The sequence below is a fragment of the Oncorhynchus clarkii genome, chromosome 12 (genome assembly GCF_045791955.1).
Source record: "Oncorhynchus clarkii lewisi isolate Uvic-CL-2024 chromosome 12, UVic_Ocla_1.0, whole genome shotgun sequence".
Taxonomy (NCBI): Eukaryota; Metazoa; Chordata; class Actinopteri; order Salmoniformes; family Salmonidae; genus Oncorhynchus; species Oncorhynchus clarkii.
The window spans coordinates 90487477-90501815 of NC_092158.1; the positions used below are offsets into that span (position 1 = coordinate 90487477).

The window sequence follows — 14339 nt, forward strand, 5'->3', positions numbered from 1 at the left end:
CTGTAAGAAGTGCCTTATTATAGGTGACCTATCATTATTCTGATAAGTACTGTAGGAAGTGCCTTATGGTTCAAGTGCTGTATTAACACACCCAGGATCCTGTTCCTTGAACTGTGATGACAGTTTCAACTAGCTGCTCACAGGTCAATTATAAGTATGACTTGTATTCTTGGGTTTCTTGTAGTTTGACTTGATTCTGCTCCAAAGACACTTCTGAAGGTGAGGAGTATTGAGGGAAGCGAAGGACTTTAAAGTCCAGCTTGTATATTGCGTAGTAATACTCTTGTAAGACAAGTAGAGGCTCTGATCCAGAGAGCCACAAAATATATATTTGATATATTCTGATATGCAGTTTTTTTTATTAGGGTGCTAAACTTAGTTCAAGAAAGTAAGGAGCTGAATTTGGGGCAAAGATTGGGGAAGTTGTGCAGTGGTACTCGGTATGACCAGTAACCGCCCATAAACAAAGATCCTGCAAAAGTAACTTCCAAAGGATGTTTAGAAAAGAACATGCCTTGTGTCTGGGGTTTTACTGGCCTGTAGTATGTGATGGTAGTGAGGAACAGTACAATCCACATAGCTGTGTGTTAGTAGTGTTAATAGTAGTGAACGGACTGAAAGGGAACTTAACATTCACATCATCTCCTGATGCCTATTGTTGGCTCTGACCCTACGTGTCTGTCTGTCTGTCTGTCTGTCAGAGGCCCCATCAGGGGGCTAGAGAGGGCCCACCAGGGGGCTGGTCACCAGGCAGAACCAGTGAGATAGAGAGGCCCCATCAGGGGTCAGGTCACCAGGCAGAACCAGTGAGCTAGGGAGGCCCCACCAGGGGGCAGGTCACCAGGCAGAACCAGTGAGCTAGAGAGACCCCATCAGGGGGCAGGTCACCGGGCAGAACCAGTAAGCCAGAGAGGCCCCATCAGGGGCAGGTCACCAGGCAGAACCAGTGAGCTAGAGAGACCCCATCAGGGGGCAGGTCACCGGGCAGAACCAGTGAGCTAGGGAGGCCCCATCAGGGGGCAGGTCACCAGGCAGAACCAGTGAGCTAGAGAGGTCCCATCAGGGGCAGGTCACCAGGCAGAACCAGTGAGCTAGATAGGCCCCATCAGGGGGCAGGTCACCAGGCAGAACCAGTGAGCTAGAGAGGCCCCACCAGGGGGCAGGTCACCAGGCAGAACCAGTGAGCTAGAGAGGCCCCATCAGGGGGCAGGTCACCAGGCAGAACCAGTGAGCTAGAGAGGCCCCATCAGGGGCAGGTCACCAGGCAGAACCAGTGAGCTAGAGAGGCCCCACCAGGGGGCAGGTCACCGGGCAGAACGAGCTAGAGAGGCCCCATCAGGGGCAGGTCACCAGGCAGAACCAGTGAGCTAGAGAGACCCCATCAGGGGGCAGGTCACCAGGCAGAACCAGTGAGCTAGAGAGACCCCATCAGGAGGCAGGTCACCGGGCAGAACCAGTGAGCTAAGTATCTAAAAATATATTTTGGACATAGTGTATATCCAGTTCATAAGAAACACTTACTTGAAACAGGAATTGCATTTTTGACTCTTACTTTCAATGAGCTGCAACTTTACCTCTCTTATGATCTAGAGACCATGGTGCAAAGTCTCAGTCCTCAAAAGCAGACTACTCCTTTAACCTAATCACACTGCCGTTCTGATCCTAACCATACTGGTCTGGTTCTACTCCTTTAACCTAGTCACACTGTCGTTCTGATCCTAACCATACTGTTCTGGTTCTACTCCTTTAACCTAGTCACACTGTCATTCTGATGCTAACCATACTGTTCTGGTTCTACTCCTTTAACCTAATCACACTGCCGTTCTGATCCTAACCATACTGTTCTGGTTCTACTCCTTTAACCTAGTCACACTGTCGTTCTGATCCTAACCATCTAACCATTCTTACCACCTTGTCCTTTGCAGGCCAGTTCAGCTTGGCTCAGATCGACTCTGTAGTGTGAAAATAACTGTTTTTTCATCCTTGCCTTGTTACCAGAGATTGATTTGTCACTGGGAAACGACGTGTGTGCACAGGTCAGCCAATCATTAGTTGATCATAAGTACCAGGGAGAAACACTAACTTAGCAGGACTGTGGATGTCGAGGGCCTGAGTTTATGCACACTTGATCAAGACAATCAACTGTTACTGTATTTCTCAGTGTTGAGTTTATCCAGGTCAACTGTTACTGTATTTCTCAGTGTTGAGTTTATCCAGGTCAACTGTTACTGTATTTCTGTGTTGAGTTTACCCAGGTCAACTGTTACTGTATTTCTCAGTGTTGAGGTTATCCAGGTCAACTGTTACTGTATTTCTCAGTGTTGAGTTTACCCTGGTCAACTGGCTAACTCATTGATCCTGCCTGGTGAGTTTACCACCCAGCTCTGCCCATTCATGTCGTTAGATATAAACTGGGATTTCTAAGTGCTCTGCACAGCTATAACCATCAAAGCAAAGCTAGTAGCTGCAATGGAGACTGCAGAGAGAACAGAATCCTCCACAGTTACAACTGGGATGTAGACTTCACAATGATTGAACAAACATCATCATGGAAACACAGCGTGACTTAGGCCTTATTAGTAACTGTAATGAAATAACAAATGGAATGATTTAATACCAGACATGTACCCAGTTACAGTCCTCTTCCACTGCTTTTCCATTTAAATCGTGTTTGAAATTACTATTTGAAAAAAATACAAATTCTAATTCATATGAAAAAGGGAATCTAAAAGTAGTGACATTTCCAAAACTTGTTTACGACCCTGTTATTACATGGTAATTACACAGCTTATTTCATTGGTTGTTAATATGGTTTAACAAGGCAAAGCCTATGGTGTCAAGTATGGCCAGAAACCTTACTGTACTAGAAGTATTGGTACACTTGTAGTCCCGCAGTCAAACACACTCCAGGTCAGGGATGGGCAACTCCAGTCCTCCAGCGCCTGATTGGTGTCACACTTTTTCCCCATCCCCAGCTAAAACACCTGACTCCAATATCATGATCTTCAGTTCAGAATGTAATTAGTTTAATCAGCCGTGTTGGCTAGGTGTGGGTCAAAGTGTGACACCATTCTGGCCCCAGGGGACTGGAGTTGCCCATCCCTGCTCCAGGGGACTGGAGTTGCCCATCTCTGCTCCAGGGGAATGGAGTTGCCCATCCCTGCTCCAGGGGACTGGAGTTGCCCATCTCTGCTCCAGGGGACTGGAGTTGCCCATCTCTGCTCCAGGGGACTGGAGTTGCCCATCTCTGCTCCAGGGGACTGGAGTTGCCCATCCCTGCTCCAGGGGACTGGAGTTGCCCATCTCTGCTCCAGGGGACTGGAGTTGCCCATCCCTGCTCCAGGGGACTGGAGTTGCCCATCTCTGCTCCAGGGGACTGGAGTTGCCCATCCCTGCTCCAGGGGACTGGAGTTGCCCATCTCTGCTCCAGGGGACTGGAGTTGCCCATCTCTGCTCCAGGGGACTGGAGTTGCCCATCCCTGCTCCAGGGGACTGGAGTTGCCCATCTCTGCTCCAGGGGACTGGAGTTGCCCATCCCTGCTCCAGGGGACTGGAGTTGCCCATCTCTGCTCCAGGGGACTGGAGTTGCCCATCCCTGCTCCAGGGGACTGGAGTTGCCCATCTCTGCTCCAGGGGACTGGAGTTGCCCATCTCTGCTCCAGGGGACTGGAGTTGCCCATCTCTGCTCCAGGGGAATAGAGTTGCCCATTCCTGCTCCAGGGGACTGGAGTTGTCCAACACAACAGTGGTAGGCTTGATTACCAACAACGATGAGACGGCCTACAGGGAGGAGGTGAGGGCCCTTGGAGTGTGGTGTCAGGAAAACAACCTCACACTCAACGTCAACAAAACTAAGGAGATGATTGTGGACTTCAGGAAACAGCAGAGGGAACACCCCCCTATCCACATCGATGGAACAGTAGTGGAGAGGGTAGCAAGTTTTAAGTTCCTCGGCATACACATCACAGACAAACTGAATTGGTCCACTCACACAGACAGCATCGTGAAGAAGGCGCAGCAGCGCCTCTTCAACCTCAGGAGGCTGAAGAAATTCGGCTTGTCACCAAAAGCACTCACAAACTTCTACAGATGCACAATCGAGAGCATCCTGGCGGGCTGTATCACCGCCTGGTATGGCAACTGCACCGCCCTCAACCGTAAGGCTCTCCAGAGGGTAGTGAGGTCTGCACAACGCATCACTGGGGGCAAACTACCTGCCCTCCAGGACACCTACACCACCCGATGTCACAGGAAGGCCATAAAGATCATCAAGGACATCAACCACCCGAGCCACTGCCTGTTCACCCCGCTATCATCCAGAAGGCGAGGTCAGTACAGGTGCATCAAAGCTGGGACCGAGAGACTGAAAAACAGCTTCTATCTCAAGGCCATCAGACTGTTAAACAGCCACCACTAACACTGAGTGGCTGCTGCCAACACACTGACACTGACTCAACTCCAGCCACTTTAATAAATGGGAATTGATGGGAAATGATGTAAATATATCACTAGCCACTTTAAACAATGCTACCTTATATAAATGTTACTTACCCTACATTATTCATCTCATACGCATACGTATATACTGTACTCTATATCATCGACGGTATCCTTATGTAATACATGTATCACTAGCCACTTTATACTATACTATGCCACTTTGTTTACATACTCATCTCATTTGTACATACTGTACCCGATACCATCTACTGTATCTTGCCTATGCTGCTCTGTACCATCACTCATTCATATATCCTTATGTACATATTCTTTATCCCCTTACACTGTGTACAAGACAGTAGTTTTGGAATTGTTAGTTAGATTACTTGTTATTACTGCATTGTCGGAACTAGAAGCACAAGCATTTCGCTACACTCGCATTAACATCTGCTAACCATGTGTATGTGACAAATAAAATTTGATTTGATTTGATTTGATTTGGAGTTGTCCATCCCTGCTCCAGGGGACTATGAGTTGCCCATCCCTGCTCCATGGGAATGGAGTTGCCCATCCCTGCTCCATGGGAATGGAGTTGCCCATCCCTGCTCCATGGGAATGGAGTTGCCCATCCCTGCTCCATGGGAATGGAGTTGCCCATCCCTGCTCCATGGGAATGGAGTTGCCCATCCCTGCTTCAGGGGAATGGAGTTGCCCATCCCTGCTCCAGGGGAATGGAGTTGCCCATCCCTGCTCCATGGGAATGGAGTTGCCCATCCCTGCTTCAGGGGAATGGAGTTGCCCATCCCTGCTCCAGGGGAATGGAGTTGCCCATCCCTGCTCCAGGGGAATGGGGTTGCCCATCCCTGCTCCAGGGGAATGGAGTTGCCCATCCCTGCTCCAGGGGAATGGAGTTGCCCATCCCTGCTCCAGGGGAATAGAGTTGCCCATCCCTGCTCCAGGGGACTATGAGTTGCCCATCCCTGCTCCAGGGGACTATGAGTTGCCCATCCCTGCTCCAGGGGAATGGAGTTGCCAATCCCTGCTCCAGGGGAATGAAGTTGCCCATCCCTGCTCCAGGGGGATGGAGTTGCCCATCCCTGCTCCAGGGGACTATGAGTTGCCCATCCCTGCTCCAGGGGAATAGAGTTGCCCATCCCTGCTCCATGGGAATGGAGTTGCCCATCCCTGCTCCATGGGAATGGAGTTGCCCATCCCTGCTTCAGGGGAATGGAGTTGCCCATCCCTGCTCCAGGGGAATGGATTTGCCCATCCCTGCTCCAGGGGAATGGAGTTGCCCATTCATGCTCCAGGGGAATGGAGTTGCCCATCCCTGCTCCAGGGGAATGGAGTTGCCCATTCATGCTCCAGGGGAATGGAGTTGCCCATCCCTGCTCCAGGGGAATGGAGTTGCCCATCCCTGCTCCAGGGGACTGGAGTTGCCCATTCATGCTCCAGGGGAATGGAGTTGCCCATTCATGCTCCAGGGGAATGGAGTTGCCCATCCCTGACCCAGGTGACTGGAGTTGCCCATTCATGCTCCAGGGGAATGGATGACAAAAAGTGAGGGAGACTGAAAGACAGATACACAGTCCTGGGTTCACTAAGGCCTGAGAGTCAAGGACACGCCCTGAGATAGATGAACTGCAGGAACGCTGGGTTGTAGTGATTATGGCAGAGCGTAGCAAAATGTTTTGCAACTAAAAACAATTGTTTTTTATTGTTCAGGTATCTGTCCCTGTTTCAGTCAGTTTTCTTCTGTTTGGTGCATAGTAAACACTACCCTGTTGAGACAGTGAGAGGCCACATTGTCATAGAGACTCCGCACTCCAGACAATCAAGGCAGCTTTGTGTTTGTTTTTGTGTGTGAGTTCATTACAGCACAATCTTACCAACGCCAAAGAGGTTTGCATGCAGTGTTTTACTGTATATTATGAAAAAGCTTGAGCTATTATGCTGCAATTTCAGCTTAGCTTGATCCATGTTGAGGATGGGTTTGCATGGACACCACCTTGGCCTTGTTAGCTCCCTAGGAACTGTGATTATGTATGTGTGAATGTATGCCTCTGACTGAATCTATGTCAGTGTAAAACTGAGCGTGTGTGTGTCTGTCTGAATATATATATGTATATATGAGTTGTTTTGAAAGATGTCTTACCTCAAGTATGTATGTGTTGTTGTCTAATAAGAGGATTGTACTGTTATATACCAAATAAAGTATCCTTTTGAACATGTGATTTCCTGTTCCGTGTTTGTCTTTGGCTTCTATTCCTCCTAGGTCAGGGCTCTCCAAGTCCGGTGATGGGGAACTACTGGGTGAGCAGGCTTTTGTTCTATCCCAGCGCTAACACATTTCCAATAAGGATCTGCATAACTGATCATGGCCTTGAGATATGTTAAGAAAGGGGATTGAGAGAGGTAGATAAAGGGGGTTGAGATATGTTAAGAAAGGGGATTGAGAGAGGTAGATAAAGGGGGTTGAGATATGTTAAGAAAGGGGGTGGAGATAGGTAGATAAAGGGGGTTAATATAGGTAGATAAAGGGGGTTGACATAGGTAGAATAAATATCTATTATATTTTACTGTGTTCTATTCTGAAGCAGTGGTCCAGTGGGTGAGCAGCCTCCGAGGTTATGATGGAGTTTTACAGTGTATTGGATTTTAAAGAGGCAATCGGCTTTAGAATAGAACAAGAGATTAGAATATAATATAGATACTTAATTTTCCGTTTTGTGAGAAACGGAAATATCATATATTTAAAAGTCCAAACAAAGATAGGCTACATGAGGTGTGGATAGGCTGAAGCTAAAAAAAAGGTCCAACCGAAAACCTGTGGAACTTCCTTTAAACTGCTGCTATCTGTGGTCCTATTGGGCAGCCTACCCCTGGCCCCTCCTAGTTCCCTTCACCATAACTCCTCCTTTCTCCTGAAGTGTAGGTATACTCTCCTTCACTAGGCTACTTCCCACACATCTAAAAGCATTGGATTGGTGGAGGCATTTAGGCTAGAGGGGGTTTATACCAAATTTATTTTACCAGTGATTTCCTTCAAATCAGTGAAGGGGGAAGTTAACAAGTGCAAACTTTGGGAGGAAGGAGAGATAATTGCGTCTTACATCTCTACAGATCGGTGTCCCACCCTCAGGGCGGTTGAGCTAATGTGCGGTAATGTGATTAGCATGATGTTGTAAGGAACAAGAACATTTCCCAGGACATAGACATATCTGATATTGGCAGAAAGCTTAGCTGTACTGTTCCATTACAGTAGCTATTACAGGGAAAGAATACCATGCTGTTGTTTGAGGAGAGTGCACAGTTATGAACTTGAAAAGTTATTAATAAACATATTAGGCACATTTGGGCAGTCTTGATAAAACATTTTGAACTGACTTGCTATGGTTCATTGGATCAGTCTAAAACTTTGCACATACACTGCTGCCATCTAATGGCAACAATCTAAATTGCGCCTGAGCTGGAATAATACATTATGGCCTTTCTCTTCCATTTCAAAGATGGTACAAAAAAAGGTTGTTTTTTCTTTGTATTATCTTTTACCAGATCTAATGTGTTATATTCTCCTACATTCATTCTACATTTCCACAAATGTCAAAGTGTTTCCTTTAAAATGGTATCAAGAATATGCATATCCTTGGTTCAGGTCCTAAGATACAGGCAGTTAGATTTGGGTATGTCATTTTAGGCGAAAATTGAGGGGGAAAGGGGGAGGAAACTTTTAACCACTGTCGCCATCTAATGTGAAAGTAAGTGGCCGCTAGATGGCAGCATGAGTGGAGAGACTGGTCACGAGGCAGTGCGTGTCAAAAATAAGTGGATGACAGAAAAGTTTTAGTATCGTGTTTTTTAATCACATGACGACAAAACTATGTTTATTACTTTTATCATGTCAATTGATTAAAATAATTTAAAATGGCAGCCTTGGCTTTAATATATGCAGAGACTAGGTCTAGGCTACTCCAAATTATACATAGGCCTGGTGGATGAGAGCTCTATCAATGTTGTTTCGAGAGGGAAGTGTAGGCTATACTATCCTGTGAAAGAAAAGTCACTTCCGAATGGGCGCAATAATAAAGATATGCCTGCCTATAGGCTAGACTAGGCTACATCTAAATGTTGGCTATTGTATTTAGAAATATACATTTTATGACAAGCAATTCCTGTTGTGCATAGGAGCGCAAGAAGTGGTAGGGATGGACTGGTGGAGTGTGTAAGAGAGAGAGAGAGAGAGAGAGAGAGAGAAAGAGAGGGACTGCGCTTAGAGCTGGAGTGCGCGCGGGCTAGCACACCGGCTGGATCGGGGAGTCGCGAAGATGGAGATCCGACCAGACAGGTTTAAGGCGGTTGCAGCCAAGAATCTGGGAAAGATACACAGGTACCTCCTTAACTTCTTAACAATTGCTTATGGCTTGCCTTATTTTTATGTAAACCGTTTGTTGAAAATAGCTTTTTCTATATGCTGCGGTAATATAACTTTTATTGGTGATATTCAAAGCCCAAAAGGGCAACTGTTTGTGAAAGTGACTAAAAAGAAGTGGCACTTTCAGACAATGTAGCGCCACGGTCGATACCTGGATCTCAGTGGCGCGCACTGTATGCTAGGCGCACCTGGACTCGTTTGGACAGTGTGCGCTCAGGGGCACAGCAAAATGGCAACATCTGGTGTGCATCCAGAGATGGGGTGGACATTATCACCAGAAAACTAGAACAACTCAAACAAATTGAGAGCGTGTATTTATGAAATTCGATTCGGATAGGCTGTATAACATTGTGCAATACTCCAGTCGAAATGTATTGATGTAAATTGATTGTAGCAGGGTTGGGGTCAGTTCGAACTGAATGCAGTCAATTCAGGAATTAAACTGAAATTCCAATTCAATTATTTGAAAAGGGCATACATTTTCAGTGACTTCTCAATAAACTGGAAAGTAGCTATTTATTTCAGAAGTACCATTTTTTTTTTTTTTTAATTACTTCCTAAATGAACTGCTTTAAATTAAATTCGAATTGCCCCCAACCCTTCGATTGTAGGCTACCTAGATTGTTTCGGTTTTGGCGTTCAGGTGAGATGTGCCACTCTTGGTTTCAGCAGAGAGTGCGTGCGGTATCTGGGACCTGTGTTGCTCGGAGAGGTGTGATTACATAATGTTTTCGTGCGTAATTGACGCGCACTGGCCGATTGACAAAGTTGTCCAGGTGGAAAGGAATAGAGAGAATCAGATTAGCCTCATGTAACATGTATGGTCCCCGGTGCCGATGACAGACCGAAACATCGACAGACAGACAGGACACTCAGAAAGACATACATACAATACCCATCGCCATCCTAATTGTCGCGTGTTCAATCAAGTGGTTTACATTCAACCTGACGGTTCGTTACAATGGCTCTGAACATGTACATAGTTGGAAAAGGATTTGAAACTTCCCCTGCAACTACAGGTGCGGATTATAGGCCTATCTTTCGCTATGCAAGTGCAGTGGTCACGTGCATCCACTGGTTTAATAAATAATGTTTCCAATCTATTTTTATTTAGTAACTTTGAAATGTATTCATAAAAAAAGCCATATGGCGTTCAAATAGGCCTACAATAAAATAAAAAGCCCCAGTCATTGTTATGATGACCAGATTTATAGATGTGTATGCACAAAATCATCTTTCAACATGAACATTTCATCACATTAGACTAAATGTCCATAATTTTAGCTTGGAATTAACTAATTGGGATATTTAGGCTGTGATTAAAATTGGAAATATTGTCAAATCAATAGAGGTCTTTCCAATAACTTTTGCCAGGTGTATTAATTGATTGATTGCATTTATTGGATAATTAAATGTATCGCGGTGCTCCAGCCAGACGAACTTCCGTGCGTCGACTAGGCCTACAGGTTATTTTGTCAGACGGATTCTCCGTAGGTCGACTGGACACTCAGGCAGGAGTCACTGCTAAACTAAAGGCTATAAAATAGGTGTCGGAAAAAAACACATTTTAAAGCTCCTGCAGCCTCCTGTCGAAACCCTGAATCGAAGCATAACTCCAAACGTTTTGAAGATTTCAGAAATCTCACGTTTTCTTTATTTTATTATTATTAGCCCATTATTAATATCGTTTACATGTTTTATATATGTTTACAACAGCATGGCCTAAACAAATGCAGCGTTACGGAAGGAAAAACCTGTGAGAAAACACAATTTCATGTTCATTTAAACCGGTCGATAATCTACATAATAAATTACCATATACAGTTTAAAATAGAATATTAAAAAGTGATCAATTGATCGTCTGTGTAGGTGACAAAAAATGAGAGATTATAGTCATTGATAGGGCAGCACACTCGAGCTCTCCCGGGGTTTGAGGTAGCAACCAAACATATAAATCCCCATCCTGAAATAGCCCGTTTCTCCGCCCAGCTGTCGGTCCACGCAAATCCCCTAACTCTACCCCTCCCACATTCCCACTCCAAGCCCAGCCCACTGTCACTTCCTCTCGCCCCCCTCCTCTCACCCCATCCTCATTCACAGACCAGCCTACTCCATCATCTCATCCGGGGCCCCGGATTAAGAGTGTAAGGGCACCCGAGTCAAATCGCTTTTTTTCCCCCTGGCTCTCGTGAGGCACGTGCATGCTGGTGTCCAATGCTATTTGCTTTGAAATACTGTATGTGATTGGATTTGATTTATTTATATAGGGCCTTTCTACCAATTCTTTCTACCAACTGAGGTAGTAGGCTAAAGGAGGTACTGAAAGCGCTTTACATAGTAGGCTAAAATGGGGAAATCACCTTCACACTACACTTCTTGCATGACTGTGAGGGCTCACCCTCAGAGGAACTAGCTATATGACTGTAGTGTATCAGACTGAGGGCCAAGAGGAACTAGCTATATGACTGTAGTGTATCAGACTGAGGGCCCAGAGGAACTAGCTATATGACTGTAGTGTATCAGACTGAGGGCCCAGAGGAACTAGCTATATGACTGTAGTGTATCAGACTGAGGGCCCAGAGGAACTAGCTATATGACTGTAGTGTATCAGACTGAGGGCTCAGAGGAACTAGCTATATGACTGTAGTGTATCAGACTGAGGGCTCAGAGGAACTAGCTATATGACTGTAGTGTATCAGACTGAGGGCCCAGAGGAACTAGCTATATGACTGTAGTGTATCAGACTGAGGGCCCAGAGGAACTAGCTATATGACTGTAGTGTATCAGACTGAGGGCCCAGAGGAACTAGCTATATGACTGTAGTGTATCAGACTGAGGGCTCAGAGGAACTAGCTATATGACTGTAGTGTATCAGACTGAGGGCTCAGAGGAACTAGCTATATGACTGTAGTGTATCAGACTGAGGGCTCAGAGGAACTAGCTATATGACTGTAGTGTATCAGACTGAGGGCTCAGAGGAACTAGCTATATGACTGTAGTGTATCCTAATCAAAGGGTTGAACTAATCCATATTTTGTAAATGATTGGTGTATTCACGTATATGGTAGGCCTACAGTACCAGTCAAAAGTTTGGACACAGCTACTTATACTTGGGTGTTTCTTGTAGAATAATAGTGAAGACATTAAAACTATGAAATAACACACATGGAATCATGTAGTAACCAAAAAAGTGCTAAACAAATAAAAATATATTTTAGATGAGATTCTTCAAAGTAGCCAGCCGTTGCCTATATGACATCATTGCACACTCTTGGCATTCTCTCAACCAGCTTCATGAGGTAGTCACCTGGAATGCATTTCAATTAACAGGTGTGCCTTGTTAAAAGTGAATTTGTGGAATTCTGTTCCTTCTTAATGTGTTTGAGCCAATCAGTTGTGTTGTGAAAATGTAGGGGTGTTATACAGAATATGTCCCTATTTGATAAAAGACCAAGTCCATGTTATGGCAAGAACAGCTTGAATAAGCAAAGAGAAACTACAGTCCATCATTACTTTAAGACATGAAGGTCAGTCAATACGGAACATTTCAAGAACTTTGAACGTTTCTTCAAGTGCAGTCGCAAAAATCATAAAGCGCAATGATGAAACTGGCTCTCATGAGGACCGCCACAGGAAAGGAAGACCCATAGTCACCTCTACTGCAGAGGATAAGTTAATTAGACTTAACTGCACATCCGATTGAATTGCTGCAAAGAAACCACAACTAAAGGACACCAATAATAAGAAGAGACTTGCTTGGGTCAAGAAACACGAGTAATGGATATTAGTCCGGTGGAAATCTGTCCTTTGGTCTGATGAGTCTAAATGTAAGATTTTTGGTTCCAACCGCTGTGTCTTTGTGAGACGCAGAGTAGGTGAACGGATGATCTCCACATGTGTGGTTCCCACCGTGAAGCATGGTGGAGGATGTGTGATGGTGTGGATGTGCTTTGCTGGTGACACTGTTGGTGATTTATTTAGAATTCAAAGCACACTTAACCAGCATGGCTACCACCGTATTCTACAGCAATACGCCATCCCATATGGTTTGAGCTTAGTGGGACTATAATTTGTTTCTCAACAGGACAATGACCCAACACACCTCCTGTGCCTTGAATTCTAAATAAATCACCAACAGTGTCACCAGCAAAGCACATCCACACCATCACACATCCTCCATCATGCTTCACGGTGGGAACCACGCATGTGGAGATCATCCATTCACCTACTCTGCGTCTCACAAAGACACGGCGATTGGAACCAAAAATCTTACATTTAGACTCATCAGACCAAAGGACAGATTCCCACCGGTCTAATATCCATTACTCGTGTTTCTTGACCCAAGCAAGTCTCTTCTTATTATTGGTGTCCTTTAGTTGTGGTTTCTTTGCAGCAATTCAATCTGATGTGCAGTTAAGTAAGGCCAATTTGACCAAGAAGGAGAGTGATGGAGTGCTGCATCAGATGATCTGACCTCCACAATCACTTGATCTCAACCCAATTAAGATGGGTTGGGATGAGTTGAACTGCAGAGTTTTTAGTTTTTATTTTACCTTGGCAAGTCAGATAAGAACAAATTCTTATTTAAAATGACAGTCTAGGAACAGTGGGTTAACTGCCTTGTTCAGGGGCAGAATGACAGATTTTTACCTTGTCAGCTCAGGGATTCAATCTAGCAACCTTTCGGTTACTGGCCCAACACTCTAACCACTAGGCTACCTGTCCTCCAGTGAAGGAAAAGCAGCGAACAAGTGCTCAGCGTATATGGGAACTACTTCAAGCCTGTTGGAAAAGCATTCCAGGTGAAGCTGGTTGAGAGAATGCCAAGAGTGTGCAAAGCTGTCGTCAAGGCAACGGGTGGTTACTTTGAAGAATCTCAAATATAAAATGTATTTTGATATGTTTAACACTTTTCTGGTTACTACATGATTCCATATGTGTATTTGTTTTGATGTATTCACTATTATTCTACAACGTAGAAAATAAATAAGAAAAACCCTGACTACGTGTCTCCAAACTTTTGATTGGTACTCTATATTCAAACAATAGGAAGTATGTGTGTGTTTGTGTGTGCGTATGTGAGCGTGTATACTGTGTGAGTGGTCTACCTCACCGACAGAACTGTGATCCCTCCCTGTGAATGCTGCCAGTAGTTCATCTATTATTTAGAGTTTTTCTCCATCGGAATGCGTCTCTTGTTTCTATATTAAACTAGGTAGGCAAATACTATGGTAGTGTAAGGTACAGAGCAGCCCCAACACCTTCTCCTCTCCTCTCTAAGGTACAGAGCAGCCCCAACACCTTCTCCTCTCCTCTCTAAGGTACAGAGCAGCCCCAACACCTTCTCTTCTCCTCTCTAAGGTACAGAGCTGCCCCAACACCTTCTCCTCTCCTCTCGAAGGTACAGAGCAGCCCCAACACCTTCTCTTCTCCTCTCTAAGGTACAGAGCAGCCCCAACACCTTCTC

The 14339-nt window shown here is 45.2% G+C and overlaps 1 protein-coding gene across 1 annotated transcript in view; it reads left to right on the plus strand.

The window, feature by feature from the left end:
- The first annotated feature begins 8749 nt into the window (after window positions 1-8749).
- The window catches only part of LOC139421613 (vesicular glutamate transporter 1-like), a 60056-nt gene continuing 54466 nt past the window's right edge, over window positions 8750-14339 (plus strand). The window contains exon 1 of the mRNA XM_071172672.1: window positions 8750-8827. Within this exon, the coding sequence (XP_071028773.1) occupies window positions 8766-8827 (62 nt within the window). The 5' untranslated portion in view covers window positions 8750-8765. The remainder of the gene's footprint in view (window positions 8828-14339) is intronic.